This window comes from Myotis lucifugus, unplaced genomic scaffold (assembly GCF_000147115.1).
Source record: "Myotis lucifugus unplaced genomic scaffold, Myoluc2.0 scaffold_102, whole genome shotgun sequence".
Lineage (NCBI taxonomy): Eukaryota > Metazoa > Chordata > Mammalia > Chiroptera > Vespertilionidae > Myotis > Myotis lucifugus.
Window position 1 is genome coordinate 2,445,060 of NW_005871150.1, and position 24,108 is coordinate 2,469,167.

Genomic DNA, 24,108 nt, shown 5'->3' on the forward strand with positions numbered 1-24,108 from the left:
CGAAGATAAAAGACTTTTATTGCCAACCATTTTCTTCTGTTTCAACATAAAACAGCATCCACATGGAACAAAGACCAATATCTTTATTACATGCCAAAGTAAAAGATGAGGTTGTGTTTATTTGTAATCATTTCCTGGAACCCAGCCAGATTTGACAAAATCTGGAGATTTTTTCCTCCTGAGGAAATTTAACTCTTCAGTGTCCTATTGTGTGGTTTGTGAAGAACCCAGTCCTCATGGTTGTTTTTCAGCCCCCCCACAATCTTTAGCCCTTCCTACCACTGAGAGTCTCTGAGTGTGGAAGGAAAAACTCCATCTTTCTTAGCAACTTTTCTATTTTTCCACTTAACCTACACAATATTTTATAAATGGTCACTTATGTGTGAACATACGTCAGCTTAATGTAGCACACCTGGTATCAGTGTGGTTATCACAGGCAACTTGGAAATTTGTGTTACATAGATTTCAAAAAAATTATATATATTTCAGAGAGGAAGAGAGAGGAAGAAAGAGATAGAAACATCAATGATGAGAGAGAATCATTGATCTGCTGCCTCTTGCATGCCCCACACTGGGGATCGAATCTCCAACCCGGGCATGTGCCCTGACCGGGAATCAAACTGTGACCTCCTGGTTCATAGGTGGACACTCAACCACTGAGCCATGCTGGCTGGACACATTACATAGATTTACATCATCCATTCCAGGGCTACTTGCTACTACCATGAGCGCTATGAGAGTTTTATACCTAATAATACTTCCAAATTGCTATCATGAATCCCGATGTCCACTGAACCCGCAGTCAAGCAGATTCCTTGCCCTCCACGAAGGCTGTGCGATGAGCCCAGGGCAGGAGCTGCAACCAGACGCCTGCAGCCCCACAGGTCGCCTGGCACAGCCAGCCTGGAGCCTGTGGCCACTCCAGGGTCACCAAAGCAAGAGGTCAAAATGAAAAGATGCATCGCTATTCTCCAAAGTTCAAATGTCTCACCTCTTTCTTAGAAAAACAGATGTTACACAGGTTTCTTCCCTAGCACTTGTCCAGGAAACCCCAACCTTACTGGTGCTTCACCCCCAGTAAGGGGGAAAGTGGTAGGGTTAATGACCCCGTGGGTGATGCACAGAGAATTGTTATCTCTGAGATATACTGAGTTCCAGACAAGCAGGGAAGTTAGAATGGCACCACGCATTGTGCTAGATTCTGAACTGTTTTCTTTGGTTCTGTTTCACAATCGGAGAAAAAACACTCTTTAATCACACTCTTTCACCATTTTATTTCACACTGAACAATTGTGGAGACATTCAGGTGTTATCTCCATTATTAGTGGGATTAGCAAATACTGGAAGCATGCCTCTGTGAGCCATCAGCTTTAGCCCCGTTGTATGCCGTGTCACTTTTTATCCCCATGGCAGGGACTCGAGGTAGATACCACTCTCATGGTTCTGCAGATCAGAGCCCCAAGGCTCAGTGTTTGAATGAAACCCACGTTGCAAAACTTACACTTCAGACTGGGCTCCTCCCCACCTCTGAGGAGCTTCCTCACGCCGGTGACTTCATCAGAGACTGTCCGTCACTTCCCCGTGTTTTTTCTAAAATCCAGTCCACGTACTCAGCAACTTTGGTGTAGACACCTGGTTGTTCCTTGCGGCCACAGCCTTCACCCCAACTGGTGATGCCCACCAAATGCCACATCCCATGGTGTTTACAAACTAAAGGGCCACCTGAATCTCCCTGTGTCACAGTGGGCAGAAAAAGAAAATGAGAGAAGGTTATGACAGAGGTGCCTTTAACATTCTGTAGTCATACCACACACCATACAAGTCTGATTTCTTATAGATTTTCAGGCATCTCATATGGCTCATTAGCTGTTGAACGTGGTGAAAATTATGCAATTCAATAATGTATTGTCCAACGAAGAAATGTTGACACCTTCATTCCACTGTCAAATAAGCCTAATATTCAGCCAATCAGTGATTATCTCTCATCATTGATGCTTCTATCCCTCTCTACCTCTCCCTTCCTCTTTCTGAAAGCAATAAAAACATTTTAAAAAATAAGCTTAATATTCTTACATTTTAGTACAATTATTGTACGTACAATTGTCCTCCTTTAAATATAGCATGTTCCTGCACAGATTGTAACATATGTTCTATAAATTATATATGTGTATAATTTTAGAGGTTATGTATGAAATTATAAGACCATTTAACTCTGATTTAAAAAACTATAATGACATATTCTATTAGAAAATATATTTTGAAATGGATTTTCTCAAGTTTGCATGATTATTATAACAGAAGGCATTACCTTACAAGCATCTTTTCCCCCTTCTTTATAGCCAGCACAGATCATCTTTTTGGTTATTTCATAATCTCTATATCTTTTCTGGCATTCTTCATTTGTAACCAAAGGAATATTTGCCTTTTGAAGGATATTTTGGACTTCACCTATGAAGTAACCAATATATAACTTCAGAAGGAGGAAATACAATAAATGTGAAAATAAGAATGAAGTCTTAAAGCAAATCAATCAGAATGATGAACTTTGCATTAAGGCCATTCCTTTGTATATACATACTAAAGGTGAGAAGGGAGAATTACACCACACACACACACACACACACACACACACACACACACACAAAGAGAAGGGGACTGTACCCTTTATTGGCCTCTGATGCTGTGTTAGAACAACTCCAGATGCAAGACTAACCAGAGATTTTGCTTCCATATTCTCTGCCATTCTCTCATCCAATAGAAGTTTCTCAGAAATTCCCTCCTCTTGCCTACAATCCAAAAAACTGAAGCTCTTACCTTGTAGTTTTGTTTTATATATTAAAAATGATAATCTTTAAATATATAACTAAAAAAATAAACCAAATCTCTGGCAATAGAGGAGCATTTTGTTCTTCAAGTAAAAGCAAGTCAGCATTTTCCATGAAGAACAGTTTATTTACAAACTCGTGGCCCAGTGCACAAAATTCGTGCCCATTAAAAGGGGATTAATTAGAGGAAATATTTTAATATTGCTATTTGCCCCTTCTCTATAATAGAAATGTCAGAGATGAAAGAAAATTAATAAAATGTATATGAAAATCTTCCTCCTGTCAGAGTCTGGGGCACGCCATGGGAACCAAAGTCAAGTCAAGTCCCTGCCCACCCCTGCGCTTCAAAATCACATGAGACCCAGACCCAGCTGGCCCCACCCCCATTGGGTGAGATCCAATCCCGGCCAGCCCCACCCTTCTCAAGCCCTGCTGGGTGGGGGGTGCAACCTCAGGTCCCCAGCACACCCTCAGGTCTCCCAGCCTGATGCTGGGGTGGGGGGCATGGCCTGAGGTCCCTCAGCCCTACACCAGGGCAGGCAGTGCAGTTTGAGGTCCCCTGGCCCAGCACCAGGGCAGGGGGTGCACCTCGAGTTCCCCTGGCCCGGCACCAGGGCAGGGGGCATGGCCTGAGGACCCCCAGTCCGGGGGGGGTTGGCACATCTTGGGGTCCCCCATCAAGCCCCACCAGGTGGGGGGCACAGCCTCAGGTCCCCCTTCAAGCCCCGTTGGGTGAGGGGCACAGCCTCAGGGCCCTCGTCAAGCCCCACTGGGTAGAGGGAGCAGCCTGAGGTCCCCCGGGGTTTGGGGGCGAACCATGAGGTCCCCTGTCAAGCCCCCGCAGGCAGGGGGTGCAGCCTCAAGTCCACTGCCCTGGCCCAGCACCTCGCAGCCTCAGGTCCCTGCTGATTGGTCATTAAGACTCATTACAGGAACTCAGCCTCCGCTAAGGGTGCAGCCATCTTGTGTTATGGAAACCCAGCCTCTGCTGTGAGCACCACCATCTTTGTGATTGCATGACAGTCAATTTGCATATCCCCTCTTTATTAGATAGGATATTTTCTACCAGTGTCCAGTTAAAGTTATTTTTAAATCTTCCTATCTTGACTAGTCAAAAATCTGAAAAATTTGAATTAGTTGAATGAAGGACTATATTAGGAAAGATGGAGAGAGCTTGGCAAGCTATCTCTTTTTGCCAAGAGTGATTATATATAGTGTTCCTTATTATGTCTATCAGGAACATCATTTTGGAAGGAAAGAATGACTGGTTTCCTGAAATTTTCAAGGGCAATTGAAGTGCCCCAAGTATTCATAAGCAGGTGTTCTTAACCTAGGGCCCATAGAAAGAATTCACATTGTCCATAAACTTGGATAGAGGAAAAATACATTCTTCTTTTCACCAACCTCTAACTGAAGTCTAACACTCCCTTCAATTGTGAGTGTAGGCAACTATCTCAGGAGTATTAGCCATACCTCTGCCTTTCCCATCACTCCAAATCGCAAATATGTTCCAGTCACATTGCACTTGCGACAGATAACTGAAATGATCATTTGTGCTCATCACAATTTCAAATTGTGGTAGTTATTAGAACAACTCGCTATTTAATATATTAATAAAGAAACACATGTGTGACTATGTTACATCTTTTAAAAAGTACTTTTGATAACTGTCTTGCAATTTCATTGGTTGCTTTTATAATCCTATATGTTTTTATCTAAGCATTTAAAAACATCATTCTGGAAGTGGTCCATAGGCTTTATCAAGATTGCAGGAGAGATGCATAAAAAAATAGATTAAAAGCCTGCCATTCAGAGAGATGGTGTGCCTGCCTAGATTCCTGGTCATGAATATCAAGAGGAAACAGTGTCATTGGGAGATAGGAACATTATTAATACTACTAACAGGATGGGCTTCAGTGGGATTGTTAGTCCTTTGTGGGACCAATCCTTTATGTGAAGTCAAACAAATGATCTTCATTATAGAGCAGTGGTTCCCAACCTTCCTAATGCCGCGACCCTTTAATACAGTTCCTCATGCTGTGGTGACCCCCAACCATAAAATTATTTTCGTTGCTACTTCATAACTATAATTTTGCTACTGTTATGAATCGTAATGTAAATACCTGATATGCAGGATGTATTTTCATTGTTACAAATTGAACATAATTAAAGCATAGTGATTAATCACAAAAAAATATGTAATTATATATGTGTTTTCCGATGGTCTTAGACGACCCCTGTGAAAGGGTCATTCAACCTCCAAAGGGGTCGTGACCCACAGGTTGAGAACTAAAATATATATATTTTAAAAAAAAGTTTATCTGATTAATTCTTCCAGGTCCAGGCAAAAATGCATCTTCTCCAGAGCCACTGAACAAATACTTGAGAATCAATCGATTGGAAAGACCATGCGTTTGGATATAATTTTAGGGGCAGGTTGAACTGATCCACGCCCTGTGCTTTAACATATGAGACTTGCTTTAGGAACAACATTTACAATGTCACACTGTACCTCGCTCCTTTGTGTAGCCCCATCCCGTTATCCAACAGTTGGTATAAATTGTGTTTGTATCATGTTTGGCAGGAAGGCATATTGGCTTTTGGAATTCTGAAAAGTAATTTTAAAATTAGACTTTAGTTAAAGTTATAGATACTTTAAAAGTACACTCTTTCCCCCATATTCTCTTACTATGGAGTAGCACTAAGAAAAAAAACCCTTTTTCCTCCTGCTCAATTTCTAAGGTCAATGATTCAAGAAAATTTCTCACCATCAAAGTCATTTTCACAGGACATTTTCCTTATTACATTTTCTGTATTAAATGAAGAACCTCAGAATTCAAATTTACAGTCAAAGGCGTTTAGAAGTTCTGCCTCTTATTCTGTATATGATACTTTTAATGGGAATAGAGTGTCTAACACTGTTTCAGGCACCAAGTTAAATGCTTTAACTTAATGAGCTGACTTAATTATTCTAACAGCACCATGGGGTAATTATCATGCCCATTTCATAAATGAGAAAACTGAGGTGCTAAGAAGTAAAAGCAACTTGCTCAAGGTCGCGGAATTGTCCATGGACACAGCACACCTTCAGCAACTGTGGGGCATTGTTTGTACCTGAAAGGCAGCACCTCCCACAACCGCGGACTGACTTCCCAGAGCTGCCTCCTCCATCAGTTTCTCCTCTGCTCAAGTTACACCTGGAAATTTATTAATGCCCCACTTGCCCCCATAGACTCAATAAGCCTCAGCCCAGAGCAATGCTAATTCTTCTCCCCTAGTTAAAGGAAGCCATGCTTCCCGGATGGCAAAGACACTTCTATGTCTATTACTTCCATAATGTCTGAGCAGTTGTTTCCCTACCCTTGGGAACTAATGAACATTTCTTGCTCCTACATAGAGGAGACTTTTATGTCAAGCCACAGGTCTTATCTGCCCTGGCAACTTCACCTTTTCCCCAACTCCACCAACCAGAAAATGAAGAAGACAGTCTCCGCAGATTCTACCCTCTCACTCAAATCGATGTGAAAACGTAAAGCAATGCCATTCAACTGGATGTCTCCTTGAGTGCACTACGTACCAGTATAATTCAAAGGAGCCGCGAGCTTTATCAAGGCAATATCATTAGTATTTTCTGAGATGCTATAATTGTGGTGAACAATAATCTCTTTTATCTGTGAGAAAGGTGTTTCCTTTGTAATCTCTGTCAAATCTAAAATGCCTCCATAAATGCGCCAAATATCCACAAAGTTGAGCCTAGGGGAGAAAAATAAACATCTATTTGAAACTAGAGAGGCTGGTATTGGACACTGGTCTTTTTTCCTTCCCTTTACCTTTAACAAAAACAAAACAAAACAAAAAACTAGGAAGAGAATGCTACGTGTGACGTGTTTCTACTTACCCAACGCCCCCTCTGCGACTTATCATGGCCCATCCAGCAGTCCTGGATCTCTGAAGATTTAGTTTAATAACACTGAAAACACACATTTCTGTAATGATTTCATGTTGGCGTGAGTGAAAGTACAACAGCGTTACTGTCCCATTCTGGGAGAAACTGGTCGGGAGACACGACAGGAATTGATCCTGGAAAGCCCTGCTCAGCTCACAGTCCTGAGAGCAACTGCTCAGGGACACTCAGAGCTGCCGGGGAGTCAGGCTGTTTCAGAAGCCCCTCTAAGAGGGCAAATGAAGCAGGACTTCAGTGCCATTCACAATCTATCTATTTTATTTTGGGAAGTATGAACATTTAAATCAACTCTTTAAATCTGAACATATACAAAGTAAACCTAAAATTATTATAGCGGTCTTATTTTGTGTAAAGATTTGGAAATTTTTATTATGAGTGGTGCAAGACAAGCACAAAAACTCTAGCTCTTATAAACAGACACAACACTGAGCCTTCAAAATGAAAATTCTTGACGTAAACTGGTGCAGCCACTATGAAAAACACTCTGAGGCTCCACAAGAAAATAAAAATGGAACCGTATGGTCCAGCAATCCCACTTCTGGGTATGTATCAGAAGGAAACAAAATCGCCATCTCTCAGAGACATCTGCACCTCTGTGTTCACTGCAGCATTATTTTCAACAGCCAAGACATGGCAACAACCTAAGTGTCCATCCACAGATGAGTGGATAAAGAACATGTGGTATATAAAACGGATTATTCAGCCTTAAAAAGAAGGGCATCCTGCCATTTGCAACCACATGGCTGAAACTTGAGGGCATCACACTAAGTGATATAAATCATACAGAGAAAGACAAATACTGTGTGATCTCACTTATATGTGGAATCTAAAATCCTTAACTCAGAGAGACAGAGCAGATTGGTGGTTGCCTGAGGGGTGAAGGGAGGGGTAGGTCAAAGGGTACAAACTTTCAGTTATAGGACGAATAAAGTCTGGGAATGTAATGTACAGCAAGGTGACTATACTGTATTGGTTAACTGCACTGTATTGCATACTTGAAAGTTGTTAAGAGTAAATCTTAAAAGGTCTCATCACTCACAAAAAATTATAACTATGTGAGTGATAATGTGTTAGTTATATATATAAATCATGATATTGTACACCTTAAATTTACACAATGTTGCTTGTCAATTATGTCTCAATAAAGCTGGGGGGAAAAAGGATGAAAATTCTTGGTCCCAAATTGGGTTAATTTAGTAAAAAGTGGAACAACTACTTCTGTTTACAGAGTCTTTCCAGCCAGGCCAGCAGCCTTCCCCTAGCAACGCCCTGGGAGCAGAGCCCTACCTGAGACTCATGCTGCTGTGGGGACTGGGGGAGCCTGGCTCTGTTCAATGTTGCCTCTGACTGTTATATTTCAGCAGCAGTATCCTGAACGCTGGTTCACAGTAACTTTTCTTTATTTTTATTTTTTTAATATGTTTTTATTGATTTGAGAGAGAGAGAGAGTAAGAAGGAAAGAGATAGAAACATCCATAAGAAACATCAATCGGCCCTAGCTGGTTTGACTCAGTGGATAGAGTGTTGGCCTATGGACCAAAGGGTCCCCGGTTCAATTCCAGTCAAGGGCACATGCCCGGGGCTGTGGACCTGATCCCCAGTAGGGGGCGTGCAGGAGGTAGCCAATCAATGATTCTGTCTTCATTAATGGTTCTCTCTCTCTCCCTCTCCCTTCCTCTCTGAAATCAATAAAAATATATCTTTTTTTTAAAAAAAGAAAGAAACATCGATAGGCTACCTCCTGCATGCCCCCTACAAGGGGTCGAACCCACATGTGCCCTGACCAGGAATCATTCAGTGATGGATTGGTGCATGGGCAACGCTCAACCAACTGAACCACACCAGCCGGACTCACAGTAATTTTATAATGGGGAAGGGAGGTGGGATGCGGAATTCTATGACAACAATAACACTTTTTGAAAGATATCAAGAGCCTTTTATTTTAGGGCCACTAGTATCTCTTTTGCTCATTCACATGCTTTGTCCTTTGTACACTTTTTTATTCAGAGCTTATATTTGAGTAACTTTATGTTCTAGGTATAGTACTAAGCATTTCAAGTGTGTCACTCAATCCTTCCAGTAACCTTATGAATTAGACACTATTGTTATTCATATTTTACAGGCAGAAAAAAGAAAGAGAGAATTACAATTCCCCAAGGGCAGTCAGACCTCTGCCAAGTGGCAGAGCTGGGAGTGAAGCCCTGTTCTAACAACAAAGTCTAAGTGTTTTAAAATTTTAAAATCCTGTCAAGTCTACTATTTGCCTGATAACGTAGAAATAGTATATCAGAATATATTTCTTAAAATAGGGTAACAAACTATTGCATTTTTGTTTTTCTACTTACTATTAATATTATTTAGTACATCTGTGCATCCATGGGCCTGAAAAAACTGTCTTTGAAGAAGACTGCTAACACACCTCACTTTGGTCTCATGGTTCAGACTGGTCAGTGCTCAGCTCCTACTAGTTGTTCAACATTTCTACTATCTTCTCTGCTTTAAAATATTTTTTTTTATTAAATAAGAATAATCTTCCATTCAGAAACTGACATGATGATTGAGAAATCAATTCTAGACTCTTCAAAACAAAAAACCAAGATAGGACCCTGGATAACAAGAAGCCAAAACTTACCCATCAAAGCAATGGGCAGCAGTGAGGACCCACCGGTCTCCAATGATGGACCCTCCACACACGTGGCTCTGGGCTGCCAGCTTCACGTGAAGGCTGACCTGCCAGGGCCACTCTCCCCAAGAGGAATTGGTTCCTCCCACAATGCGTCCGCTGGGTTTTGTCGTGCACACTGGAAAGAGGGTGTTGAAGTTAATGGCTGGAATCAGAGGTGAGTGGGAGTCCTCCTCAGCCCAGAAAGAAAGATACAGAATTCCATCACATTAAGGCTCCGCAAGCTATGAGGACAATGCAGATGGCCCTTCACAGCTCTATGGGAAAATGGGTGCACTCACCGGAGCTATCCCCACTTCGACACAACCTCAAAGAATAGCCAGAGCTCGCTTGCATCCCGTATGTGATTCTAGTCGGAGAGCCATCCAAAGATAATCGTAAGGAACACTTACACCTGCATGAAATGATCAGAACAAAGGGTAAACCCTCACAAGCGGGGACATCTCATGGAATTGTCTTGCCAACTATCTTGGAAAAATAAACTCTCACTAACTTGTCTCCTTGACAGTCTTCTGGGAGTAAAGAGTACGTGAAAAACTGACAGCGCACCATCTTCGTACAGGTCTCCTGGCAACCCCTGGCTCCTTTAACGAGGGACACACTCAATTCTTCCCCTCCAAAATCAACTCCTGCATAAATTTTTGAATGGCAGGGCTCTGTGGTGAATATAAACATAAGAAGATATAAGATGCAAAAAGCAATAAACCACATTTACACAAGTTTCGGGTACACTGAGGATTGTTTCATCACTGTTACTTGAAGATAATAAAATCGGTCACATTATATGTAAGATGACTGAAACATTACCAGGCAAAGTTCGTTTGCAGGTTAGAAGGCTATATCCAGACACGGTGTCTTCCTGAGGAGTCGGGGAACTTGGTGTCCCACTTTTGGAAGTCTTAAGTAAACACACATTTCTATTTAAAAAAAAAAAGCAAGGGAAAGAAAATCGCACCCAATTAAAAAAACAGCACCCCGACAATTTTATTCTTCTGAGAGAGTCTCTTCAAACTAATTCAGACTGCAGGACTGGTTGAAAAAAAGAGAGAACAAAGAACACATTCTGGGGATTTATGCTGCTGACACTGTTATATAACTAGATACTTTTTTTTATTTTTTTAAAAAGAGAAACATCGATGTGAGAGCAGAACATCGATTGGCTGCCTCCCGCACGCCCCCCACTGGGGATTGAGCCCACAACCCAGCACGTGCCCTGACTGGGAATTGAACCCGCAATCATTCAGTGCCCTGGACGCACAATGCCCAACCAAGTGAGCCACACTGGCCAGGCCTAGATACTGTTCTCTTAGCTCCCTATTGTATACAAAGAAAAGGGTGGGTTATCTGAGGGTAAACAGGTCAACCAGAACCTTGGTCAGGATAAGCAGGGCTCTGGTTTCTGAAACAGAGGAGTTAGAATGAGGTGCTTGAAGAATATGCTCCCGGTGAGTGATACAAAACAATAAGATCAGTAAGAAAGGGATCCGATCCTTCTTTTTCCGTGGCTGGTCCCTGGACTCCATGGTATGATGAGTGAGAGGAGGTGGGTACAGAAGTCTGCTAATCTCCTAACTAATTTGCACCTGGCAGAAAAGTATCTACTTCAGTGCTGGGTGTCCAGCATGTTGAGGGAAATGAACCAAACTTTTAAAAACTCAAAACTATAAAATAAAAGCAATGACAGGACAGCAGCAAAGGCTACACATTCCAACTCACCTTTGCGATTCTACATTCCAGGCATTGGTATAGAAAGTGAAGAAGAGGCAGTTGGGGTGATAGGTGCAAATGGTTCGACAGACAAAAGCATCTGGAGTGATGACTCTGGCAACGTCCACATCCGAAAATGCCGTATGTTGGAACATGTTCATGTGGCAGCCTGTGAACTCACAGAGGGAAGGTGCTACTCAGGAAATGACGCAACGCTAAATGTACATGTACTTGGTCATCACAACTAAGGAAATTATGGCTATTCACAGCACTAAACATCTTAAGTAAAAAAATGTCAACATCTCCCCAACCTTGTTTGCCATTTGGAAGAAGGGAAAATTGGTCTAACTCTCATATAAGACAGATTCCTATGTCAGAGAAATAAAATAGCTCAACCTATGCTCCTAGCTCTATACTAACCAATGCAAAATATATAGGTTACTCACTCAGCATTGGTTCATATTTTCTTTATATTACCTTGACCCTGAATTCCAGGCCTTAGAAACATGAGGTTTTGTGTTATATTGTCTTGAGTATTGTGCATAAGATTTTAATAAAAACAGATTGAGAAAAATATCAGACCCTGCCAGTGTGGTCTAGTGGTTGTTGTCAACTCATGAGCCAGGAGGTCAAGGTTCCATTCTCTATGAGGGCACATGCCCAGGTTGTGGGTTCAATCTCCAGTAGGGGGCGTGCAGGAAGCAGCCGATCAATGATTGTCTCTCATCATTAATGTTTCTCTCTCTCTTTCCCTCTTCCTTCCTCTCTGAAATCAATAAAAACACATTTAAAAAAAAGAAAGAAAAGTATCAGTTAGCTGACAAAAATGCCATGTGCCCAATGAAATTAGAACAGAAGAAAATCCACTTTCATTATTCTTATTTAATCTTATTTTGAATTACATTTTGTGTTTATATTATTGTACTCAGTTTGATAGCACATAAATTCTATTAAAATTATAGAAGTTAAATAACAATGATAGCAATTATTGGAGAGAAAAAACATTGAATTTAAATGCACTAAATTAGATCAGGAGAGAGTATCCTTCATAACATAATTATCTTCAAAGAGGCAGGCTCAGAAATTAGACCTCAACTATTGAAATCTTTAATAGACTCTTGAAGCTGGGAGAGAACTTATGGGTCATCCATGTTATAATTACATCCTTTCAAAGGTATCCCCAACAAATTGTCTAAGTTTTACTTAGACATTTACATTGATAAGGAGCTCACTACCTAATGACAAAGGCCATTTCTTTCTGAACCACTCTTAGTATTAGAAACTTTTCTTATTTTCTTCATGATAACATTTACCTAGATCTCTCTTACAAAACCACACAAATTAAACTAATCCCTTTCCCAATGGCAGATCATCAAAACACAGAAAAAATTAAGACAGTCATCTGGCTCTTTTTCAGGTGAAATATCTTTAGCTTAGTCCTTTAAACATTTTTTTAAATTGCCCATCACTTCTAGATATCTTACCCTCCTGGTTATCCTCTTTTGAAGTGGCAATATAAATTTTCAGTCACACCCTGAATAGAGAATGACTGCTATTGGATTCAGTGTTTCTTCGGGGATGATGAAAATGTTCTGGGACTGCATAGTGGTCAGTGTTGAACAATTTTGTGAATACAGTGAAAACCACTGAATCATAGATCTTAACAGGGTTAAATTTATATTATGTAAATTATATATCAAATTCTAAAAACTATGAAAAATATATACTATATTAAAATATCATTCTTGAAGAAACAGAAAAAAATATTCCTATTAAAAATTAAAAATCAGTACCATTAGAACCAATAGATCTGGTACACATCAGGGGAGAGGGGAGGGTGGTTCTGGAGAAGAGAAGGAACAAATAAGAAGAGAAATGCATTGTTGCTGAATTCCCAATCTTTCACGGAGGGGTCCTAGCCTAGCACCCACCACAGGGCTTGGCACAGAGTTGTCACTTGATACTTTGTAGGATTGGCTATCAATGATTTGATTTCAATCACAACTTATCATTTCCACCATGATAGGCTAAATAAGGTAGAATGTCATGGCAATTTCCTGGATAATTCTAACTGAAATTACTTGTATACCACAGGGTTTCATGGATTCCTTATGCTAGAGTCACTTGAATAGACAATGGACACCACCAAGAAATGACCCTCTAGCTTTCTCTGACGTATCATTGCACTAGCCTCCCATTGTTGCTGTAACAGATGATTATCAGCTTAGTGGTTTAGAAAAACACATCTATTATCTCACAGTTCTGGAGAGGAGAGGTCTGAAATGGGTCTTACTGAGCTACAATCAGCATGTTGTCAGGGCTTCCCTAGCCTTTTCCTTCTAGAGGCCACGGCATTCCTTGGCTCATGGACCCTTCCTCCATCTTCAAATCTCTCTCTCTCTCTCTCTGACTGATCCTTCTGCCTCCCTATTTCTCTTATAAGGAAGCTTGTCACTTCACTGGGCCCATCCACATAATCCAGAATCATTTCCAATGTCAAAGTCCTGAACTTCGTCACCTCTACAAAGCCCCTTTTGCCCTATCAGGTCACATAATCATAGGTTGTGAACTCATTTGGAGAGCTCTTATTCTGCCTACTACAATTACTTAGTGAAAGAGAAGCCATGGGATTACCAATTTCTGAGAGTGCACAGGACTTCAGGGAGAATCCTGATGCCACGTTTTCCAGCACCTTTATACTGGTCGGTGTTCCAGTTGAACTGTGCTTTAATAGGCAGCTGTTCCTGAAGGTGGAGAAATAGGTTACTTTGCTTCCTACACTGCAAGGTCCACACAGCCATCCATTTCATGTTGAAATGCTCCATGGTTTGTGAAAAATAAACAAAACAATCTAAACAATGACTGATAATGAAATAGACATCCTCCTCCTCTGCAGAGGAAAGGTTAAGGTGAGAATGGGGTGAGAGACCTTATTCTATAAGACATTTTCTACTGAACCTTCATTCCACAAGCACGGCTATCTGTGAAACAAATGAAAATTACTATCTTCAGGGAAAAATGACACCAAAAGTAAGTGTATAAGGAGAGTGCTTAGGTCTAAAAGCCCTGTTTAGTTTTCAGTTGGAAAATAAAAAAGGTTAAGAAGCATGCAATCCTATATAAAAAAAGCTAATATGCAAACCAACTGAACGGTGGAACGACCGGTCACTATGACGCGCACTTACCACGAGGGGGCAGACGCTCAATGTAGGAGCTGCCCCCTGGTGATCAGTGTGCTCCCACAGTGGGAGCACCATTCAGCCAGAAGCCTTGAGCTGGGCTCACAGCTGGCGAGTGCAGCGGCAGTGGCGGGAGCCTCTCCCACCTCCGCGGCAGCACTAAGGGTGTCTGACTGCCAGCCCGCTCCCCAGGGGAGCGAGTCTAAGCCAATGGTCAGACATCCCCAGAGGGCTCCCAAACTGCAAGAGGACACAGGCCAGGCTGAAGGACCTCCTCTTCCCCGAGTACAGGAATTTCATGCACCGGGCCTCTAGTTCAACCATAAAATCACTCTGGTAAAGAACAAACACTGAATTTTGCTCACCGGTACTCCACGTTGTGAAATGTTTGCCTGGCGTAGGTGAAAAATTTGCAGTGAATGTTATTGGTGCACCTTTTTTGGCATTCTTCAACACTTTCAACTTTAGACACATTAAAATTGACTCCTCTCATATCAATTCCTTCATAAATGTCTCTGTGGCAAGCTGTACAAATAAGATGCATAGAGAAAATTCAGTTTCCCTTTTAGAAGCAGATCATCAATTTGGGCAGTGTAGTTTTGAAGGGTGATATTCTGGTTGTGGCAACTGCCCTATTCATTAGGGGATTTTGAATTTTTATTACATCATTAAAAGATCAAACTGCTTGAAATAAACACATTCCAATATGTGTTAGAGTACTAGCATAGAGAGGGGTTACTTTCCTTCTAAAACTGCAAGGTGTGTGCAGCAATACAGGTAATACTTCCCTGAAATGGTCAATGAGCAGTGGGAGATGAGGCAGTAGCAGTGAGGCCCTGCTACTGTGTGCTAGGCAGTTGCCTCAGTAAAGCTTTGACCTCTTGCATTGAGTGAAGGAGCATCTTATCTCTTTGCCTATCCCTCGGTTTTCAACTACTCCTGTCTGGTTGCAAATTGCATCTGTAAGCCCTGTGATTGACATCTATATGTCACATCATTATCATAAAATGTGGAGAGTTCTTTATAAGTACCGCGCGCTAACCTTGCGCGACTGGAGCTCCAAAATGTGGAGAGTTCTTTACAAGCAAGGTGAAACCATTTCCCTTCTTGCTTTTAATTTTCTTAAATTCCACTTAACCACCCTTCCAATTAAAATGTATCTTATATAAAACAAAAAATAGATAATTTTTTTTACAGACAATGAACCAAATTTATGAGTTAGGTTCTGTTTTTCCTTAAAGAAAAAATATCTATTATATGTATTGTTCCACTCCTAAGAGGTAAGGTTGAAAAAGTCCTAAAACTGGATTTAATGGTGGGACTGACAGAAAATACACAAAGGATTAGAAAAACAATATATTGAGGTGGGCAGGACCATGGACTATTCACGGTGCTTCACACACACAGGAGTTTGCAGATTGTAGAAATAGAATATCTTATCAATTCTGCTGCATATGAGAAAAGAAACAGGCTAAGGCTTGGGATGGGATACTTCCAGACCAAAACTTTTCTTTATGGTTAGTTTAAAGCTATAAACCTACTTCTAAATGTTTTAAACTAAAATTGGTCCTGAGTTTAGAATCTTCATTTGCCAGGAATCATTTTTCACTTCAATTTTTTAAAAGTTATTTAGGGAGAGTTAAAAGGTAACATAAATCAAGCTCTGTGAGTAGACTAATGGCGGGGGTGGGGGAGCAATAAGGAGAATTGAAAAGGCAGAATATTGTTTTTCTTTAAATTTCACTATGATACCATAATTAAAAATAATGCTTACTTGTATAATTTACACTAAATTATATTAAGATATAAATGTGATCTTATAAATTAGGAAATGTACTCCTCCTATTGGCTGAGTCCGGCCACCATGTTTATAACTAAGGGCTGCTTACTTTACAAACTGCAGGCACAAAATGTTGTGTGCTGAGGGAGTGATGTTAATGAGGGAGGAATGTTTGTAAACATCTGAAATTTGAAACTATGAGGTTAACTGTATATAGGAATCATAGAATAGCAAAGGTGAAGGATCCGACATGATTACTTTTAGTTTCTGCCAACCTACCAGTTAAGAGAATCTTTTCAGTACTTTTTTGTTTTCTGATCAGTCATGTGAGAGTTATAGGTCATTTGCATTAAATCTATGAGGATAGGGTGGGAATTGTTTCCCAAGACATTAGTAGCAATAAGCATCAGAATTGAAGTTTCCTGGCCTCCTAGTCCTCACATTTCTTCTAAGCAGTGTTATTTTTAGCAAGAATTACAGAACCCAGCCCTTCAGGGTGGGGGCTTAGCAGGGCTTCTTAACCTCCACAGTGTTGATATTTGGGGCAGAGTATCTTTGCTGGAGGTCTTCCTTGTGCCTTGTGGAATGTTTAGCAGTATCTCTGATATCTACTCACTGGATGCTAATAGCATCATCCCCAAGTTGTAACAACTGAAAAAAATCTCCAAACACTGTCAAATGCCCCCTGGAAAAATGACAACATCGCCCTGGGTGAGAATCAGGAAGAACCACTGGGATGACACCCTCTGTGTTCTCTTTAAATCCGGAATCAAGGGAAGACCACTGTCTGGATGTGTGTTTCCTTTCTGCAACTCTTACCCTGTAGTGCTAACCTCATAAATAATAGAGGCTCACTGAGCATGTGTGGACTAAGGACAAGAAGATACGTCCAGAGCACTACCCCTCTCTGTCATCTTTCTCAGCGCTCCCTTTCACATATCTGCCGGAATATAGACTTGGAGCAGAAGCTACTCTTAGGGAGACTCATTATTCATGCAAATTGAGCTGAGAAACCCACACCTTACCACTTATTCGATGACCACATTGCTTTAAGGAATGTCCAGAAATGGCACTTCTCCGTGGCACTCTTGGCAGAGCTCCTGTAACACTGTCTTTCAAGAAGCAACCAAACCTGTTTTTAAAAGCAGCGTCACTTAGGAAGTAGAGTAATAAACACACATTGAGGAAATGTCTAGCATTTTTGTACACTGATCAATAGAGTCAGCAATAAGAAAAACAGGGCAGCTTCCCTGACACTTGCTGGGAAGAACATTCTTAGAGGCAATACAATAATATTTAATGGTATTTGTTAATACCTAACTTCAGCCTTGTTTTCCTTTACATTCACATTTTTAAGTAAAGAAAGTCAATCATATTAAAGAGTTAACAGCTGTTCCTGAGGTCCTAAACTTTTGGGGAATTATGTTCCTATCTAGTGATTATTTTTATATATGCTTTCATTTACTTAAGAAATTATTTCCTCCTCATCTGTGTGGCTCAGGAGGTCACAGTTGGATTCCAGGTCAGGACACATAACCCAGTTACAGGTTTGATACCCAGTAGAGGCTGTGCAGGAGGCAGCCAATCAATGATTCTCATCATTAATGTTTCTATCCCTCTCTCTTTCTCTCTCTGAAATAAATTAAACAAAAAAGAAATTATAGCCCTAGCCAGTTTGACTCAGTGGATAGAGTGTAGGCCTGTGGACCAAAGGGTCCTGGGTTCAATTCCAGTCAAGGGCACATACCTTGGTTGCAGACCCGGGCCCTGGTGGGAGCACATACAGGAGGCAACCAATCAATGTGTTTCTCTCACATCAATATTTCTCTCTGTCTTTCTCTATCTCTTCCAGTCTCTCTAAAAAAAATCAAAGGAAAAATATCCTTGGGTGAGAATTAACAACAACAACAAAAAAGAAATTATGTTAGTCATGAGAGTTGAATCTACATAAGGTGTTTAGCTTACTTATTAACTCCTTCTAGTCCACACCTGATGAAAGACTTTTTTCCATCTTTAATGTCAATCTTAATGGTAATGTCATTATTCAGAAGGATTATAGAACCTAGCTCAACTTTTTACAGTATTTAAAAAGTTAATGCCTCTCATATCAAATCTGGATTTTTCTGTACAAGTTTAACACTTAGAATCAAAGGATTATTGTCTAATTCCTATTATTTTTTAAATTCAAATAGAGTGAAGATTAAAAAAGTATTATAAATGTGAAAATGGGAATGATGAAGATACATTCATTCTGGACATTGATCAAAATTAAAGAAAAGTACAATGAAACTATGGCTATATTTAGGCAACTTTATGACCTAATAACATTTTTAATGTTATTAGGTAATATTTTTTCAGTGCTCTTACTTTTCCAAACTACCAGTTAAAAATATATATTCATTCAAGGAGGCATATGTAATGCTATTTGTAATACTTTAAGCAATAAAAAAAGAAAATATATATATATATTCACTCCCCATACGTACCCTAGATGACCCAACTGTCTTACTATAAGCACCATTCAGTCCAGGCCCCTCCCAAGGTCACAAGTTCTGGATCTTATTCAATTATATTCTCAACAAAATGCTTGCTTTCCATTCTATTTTCTTAGGACTGTGCTCTCTACACTTGTGACCATGAGTCCTTGTGCAGGTGAAATGTACACCTGTTATTAAATCCTTTCTTGAAACAATCGCTTCACCTGACGATTCACAAGCATTTTTCTTATAAACCTTTGATAGAAAATGACTAGCTTCTACTACTTTAAGTGAATGCAGCACTTGTTTAGGATGCAGTTTCCAGGCCAAAGCGACTTTGGTTCAGTAGGTCTGAGCGTCAGCCTAAGAAATTACTTTTGTAAGATCCACTCTAGGTGATTCCTTGAACCCCATTTGAGAAGCATACCCCTGTGAGATGCTGCACCACTTTGCACACAACTGCTTCCATTTTGAAAAATGACTGGCTTCCCCAATAAGGAAATATCACCTCTTACCTTTTATCTGTGCCGTTAGTGAAACTTGCAGGGAGAAAACTGAATAGCAAACACCTGGGGTGGAAGGTGCACATGACCTGGCAGTGATGGGCGCTCGGAGTGTACATGGCGGTCACATCCCCGCCTCTGAAGAAGACATTCTCATATAGTTGAGGTAGGCATCCTGTGATATTATCATTGAAAAAACACGTTAATTTGGAACAAATGCAAATAATGCTTTTAGTAGAAATGTATCTGTGTCCTGATGCTTCTTAATTCCCCAATGGAATTCCCAAAGATCTGTGCAACATGACCTTAAGTATAAAGGCAGAATAAAACATATTAAGGCCACTATTTGAACAAATTATGATTAAAAGGCATTTTATGGGTACTTCTATATGAAAAAACACTGGGGTGCATTTTTTTAAATCATATAATAATTTGCACGTAAATTATTGCCAAGAAAACTCAATCCTAGCTTGGCTTCTCCCTGTTGCCTGACATGCTATGAAAATACCATGTCTTAAAAATAATGATGTATGGTCTCTTTTTAAAACACTTTCTTAACAAACATCCCCCTACCTAGATTCTCACAAGAGTTCTGTAAGGGAAGCTAGAGACAGGCTTGATCAGGTGCATCTGACTTTTTCTTTTTTTAAGAAAGCAGTTAAGTAACTGGGTTTCAGGGCAGCACTGACTTATCCATGATCCACAGGGCTAATGAGTGTCTGGGACATAAACCCAGCCCTTTCGACTTCCCATCTTGTTCCCTTTTATTGTCCAATATTAAATGTTCTTCCTCATCTCAGTTTAATCAAGCAAATTAACCATTATTGGGCATTTTTTACTTTAGGCATGAGTGCAAGGCAGTGTTGGCTCAGTTTCTACAAGCTCTGTTTTTAGATAATTTAAGCAAATGCATGTATATGCCAAGCTGAAAATATATTTGGAGGTGTTTGCTGTTTGGAATTGTTCATAGTTCTAAAGTACCCTGCATCCCACATACTATTATTGTTATCTTTACTCTTATACTCTTGGGTTTTCCTGGAAAGACCCACTTCAAAGTCTGCTTAATAAGCTTTTCCAACTCCAGTAGTGCGTTCCCTCTGGCTGGTCAACTGTCCGTTAACCACAGGATATTCACGTAACAACCTTGTCCATGGCTTAGGACAGCAGTCACGCTTCAATTTTAACCATGTCTATTTTTGTATTGTCTTTCAGGGAATGGACAGCTTAGACACATGCATTTCATTAACACTCACCTTTAAATTTCCTCTGCACTGTCCAACCCCTCTGAGGATTTTAGCCCTGGGCTCTATTATGACACCCAACCCAACAAAATTGCTTCTCTCCCTCTCAGAGGTGTGGCTAAGATGACTTGCCTTTGGGTAAGGTTTATATTTAGGAAGAGCAGAGATCTCTTTAGGCGGGAGCTTCTGGGAATACAAGTGCCAAGTATGCAGGAGGGCCTGCTTCTTAGATGACTGGTGTTTTTGGCTGATTCATAATTACTAAGCTACCACCTTCCCCATCTCAATGCTCAGAAAGGGTGCACACAATGAGTGGTGTTAGCTGAGATCCCCCATTCTGGGCCTGAGCCTTTGTCAACTGCCAAGTGAGTTGACCGAGGGTAACACAGCTAGAAATACACTAACTTTGGAGAGAAGCAGAAAGAAAGTTCTAGTGAGTGTTCTTGTTTATCCTCATAAGTTGGTGATGATGATGATGATGATGATGATGATGATGATGACAACTTGATGATAGGCTTTTTGTATTGTATTTTAGAGTGTCTGTAAAACAATGTTACACAAGTTATCTCATAACATAAAGTTACGTTATGTCACACTGGGCTCTGTGTCCATAGACTTGGGCTATTTGGTTTTGTTTAAAAAAATTACATAATCAATAAGGAGAAGAAAAGGATTCTGATTTTTAAAAAGTGGGTGAAGGATATGAAAAGGTAATTTGCAAAAGTAAAACAAGCAACTGATTAAGTATATGAAAAATTGTTAAGAATCATAAATACAGGCAAGTTTAATCAACCAGATGCCATTTTACTCAACAGAGTAGCAAACATTTTAAATGATCTAAGTTTTCTGTGTTGAGGTACTGACTTTAGTTACAAATGATAAAAAAAGCCAAAAAAACAAAGCCTAGTTCAAAGTTAAACGTAACTGAGAACAAATGAAATGTATGGGCTCAGACCCCAGAGTCCATAAGGAATCTGGATTCAGGCAGACCTGGGCGTGGGGCTCAGCTGACCCTATCGTAACACCATTTGTCTGCAGAGGATTGCTCTGTTTCGGTGTCGCCTTTGCTTCACATAATGGCAAGACCATGTCAGACCCTAGGCCTCTGTGTGCTCCCATAGCTCAAGTCCAGTTTGAAGGGGAAAAAAAATCAGTATTATCTCTAGAAGTGCAAACAATAGTGATGTTGCCAGGCGGTGGCTCTGAGCAGGTCACCTCAGGCAGCAGGCTGTGTGCACTCACTGGGTCAGGCCTGCCTGGGTCGCAGCCACAACCGCATGGACCCTAACTGGGAGGCAGCAGTCTCCCAGAGATGAGTTAGGTGACTGCTCCAGAGAGGTGAGGAGGTGCCAGGAGAGGAACAACTGATGAATATTCCAGTCAGCCTAAGTGGGGAAATGATCCCTCCCATGTGCTGGGGAGAAAGTCAGCGTAGGAATAGCCTTTCTGGAAGTGAATTTCACAATGTAGAGCATGAAACCTTCCAAAATACCCACACCTTTCTACCTTATTTCTAAAAGGCTATTTTACCAAAATAACTGAATATGTGTGCAGAAATCTGCATACAAAAATAACATGAATGGGGGGAATACTAATCTGCAAATAATATGACATACCAACTCACACAAGAAGATAGCTAAAAATAGGAAACGTGAGTAATAAAAATATCTATGATTAATAACATCTTTGTTAAATGTGTAAGTAGACATGTGTAGAAAAATAAATGAAAGATTAAACAAAACACCTTTAAAAATAGCTATTTCTGAATGATGGAATTATAGACAATATGTAGTTTCTCATTTTCTGCTTACTTGCACCTTCATTTTCCTAGCATGAATATATATAATTTTTTTCCAAAAAGAGAAAATTGTGGTGGCCATGGTCCAGGGCATCTCTGGCTTCTAATCCTCAGCATCAGTGGACTTGTACGTGGTGATGATTACGGCTCAGAACAATGAAGAGTGAGGGGACAGATGGAGGGGAGTTGTGGTTTAGAAAATCATAGCTTCTTCCTGAAGAAATGATCTCTCTTTAGAAACAACCTTTACCCAAGAGGTGTTTGTCTCAGCCACACATCTGAGAAATAAGGAAACAGCACTGTGGTGCCGTCATCCTAAGTCAACACAGACTCCCAATCCACCCCTAAGGGCGGCACAGACAAAACTCCGCTCTACCAGGAATCATGGGAAACAGTGTCCATACTCATCCTAATTCCCTGAAAATTTCATGGAGAGAGAGAAATAAGGTCAAAACCACTGGTTTGTTGAAACTAGAGCTATTCAAATGGATGGCTTATTGAATTGAATTTAAACCAGGAACTTTCAATTTTGAAATGGTTCGCAGGTTGCCTATAAGAATCAAAGTATGTACTGTGTACCTGTTAGGATACTCAGATTGGACGCAGGCACTTTAAAATGCCTGGCACTCTGGAACATTCAGACAGAGTTGATTTTTAACTAATGTTGATAGGAGGCTGATTGTTTTCGAGCTGCTTGGCAGGGAGTCCTTTCCAAACAGAAGTTTCTGCCAACACATACCCAGAGGCACTCCCACTCCTGGGCTCCTCGCCCTGAGGTTTCATGGGAAATACAGAGCATTCAAAGACACGTCCTGACTTATTAGGGCCTGGCTCCTTCCCCAAAGCTCTATGTTCAGTAGCTTTTTCCAGCGGTGCCCGGTCCTTCCTAACTTCTCTCCCACACCCTTAACTCGATGTTTTGTAGATAATTCACTCACCACAGGAGACTGTAGCAAACAGGCAAATGAAATAAGCTGCGTGCCTGAAGGGAACCATCCTAAAAGAGAAAGCAGCACATGTGTGACTCTGCTGGGTGAGGTCTACTGAACATGAGCCTTAATCTAAGTGATGTAGAGTTTCTTCTCAACATGTGGATGGTGAATCGAAGCACACAATTACCATATAGAGAACATGGGTTTTCTACACATTGTGTGCCCCGGGACTCGACACAAGATGCAAATTGAGACATCCAGAGGAATAATTGTGTTCATTGCTCATTTGTCACCTGTGTTGTTCATAATTATGGAAAGGGAGTTGGTAGAAGGGAACTCAACAGTTGTGAATCCTCTTGATTTGAGCAGAAAGAAAATTATTGTAAATAATGGCAATAATATCATTCCAGATTCCCCAAGTAAAGCTCTCAAAATATTCAAGTGCATTTGTTAATTTTTAAATCAGTCAATATTCTTTGAGTTTAAAATAGCTAACATGTAAATATTTTCACATATAAGAACACCAGTTTCTTCAACACTTTCTAAATAGGCAGGCAATTAAAACAAACTAGTGGCTTCTTCATAACGTAAAAACTAGACTTAATTTTTTAAAAACCTGCTTTATTTGGAAGCAATGGGAATAATAGAAATTCTCTACCTGAAGGCACAGCTGCTTCCGAGCTTCTGGACCGAGGGTCTCCTGCCTCTGACAAAGGGCCACCCGTCGGCAGCCTCCCTGCTGGGCTCTGCAGGCCGTGTTCACTTGCCTTCGCTATTGACTTTAGCTTTCTGCCAACGGTTTCAGCGTTTTGTCCTGTCAACATGGTTCATGGGCATGCCATTCCTGTGTCCAGCTACTGAATAAATTAACCATTTCACGTTGGGGCCATACAATTCCTACCCAGGTTTCCTTTTTGAAAAATGTTCGTCACATTCCCCATTCTTTGGAGTCTAATGAAGCTTAAATCTCATCTAACGGGACTTTTCCCATTGTAATTGCCTAGCTGCACAACTGATTA

The 24,108-nt window shown here is 40.6% G+C and overlaps 1 protein-coding gene across 1 annotated transcript; it reads right to left on the reverse strand.

The window, feature by feature from the left end:
• Positions 1-1,254: 1,254 nt before the first annotated feature.
• KLKB1 (kallikrein B1) lies at positions 1,255-23,825 on the reverse strand. The gene is made up of 15 exons (XM_006092646.3): positions 23,748-23,825; positions 23,096-23,154; positions 19,131-19,293; positions 17,164-17,270; positions 14,724-14,883; positions 13,814-13,923; positions 11,189-11,348; positions 10,280-10,389; positions 9,966-10,128; positions 9,754-9,866; positions 9,422-9,590; positions 6,403-6,578; positions 5,338-5,433; positions 2,309-2,448; positions 1,255-1,732 (listed from the first exon to the last, which is right to left on the reverse strand). The coding sequence occupies exons 2-15, from the start codon at positions 23,151-23,153 to the stop codon at positions 1,541-1,543; spliced, it is 1,917 nt and encodes a 638-aa protein (XP_006092708.1). The 5' UTR covers position 23,154; positions 23,748-23,825; the 3' UTR covers positions 1,255-1,540.
• Between the last annotated feature and the right edge of the window lie 283 nt (positions 23,826-24,108).

Bases quoted from the DNA above. Each gene is read 5' to 3' on its own strand.
- KLKB1 (XM_006092646.3), bottom strand. From the start codon at position 23,153: ATGGTTCCCTTCAGGCACGCAGCTTATTTCATTTGCCTGTTTGCTACA. The intron at 17,271-19,130 runs GTAAGAGGTGAT...TTTTAAAAACAG, and splicing joins ACTAACGGCACAGATAAAAG to GTTTGGTTGCTTCTTGAAAG. The intron at 2,449-5,337 runs GTACAGTGTGAC...GTTACTTCATAG, and splicing joins GGGCTACACAAAGGAGCGAG to GTGAAGTCCAAAATATCCTT.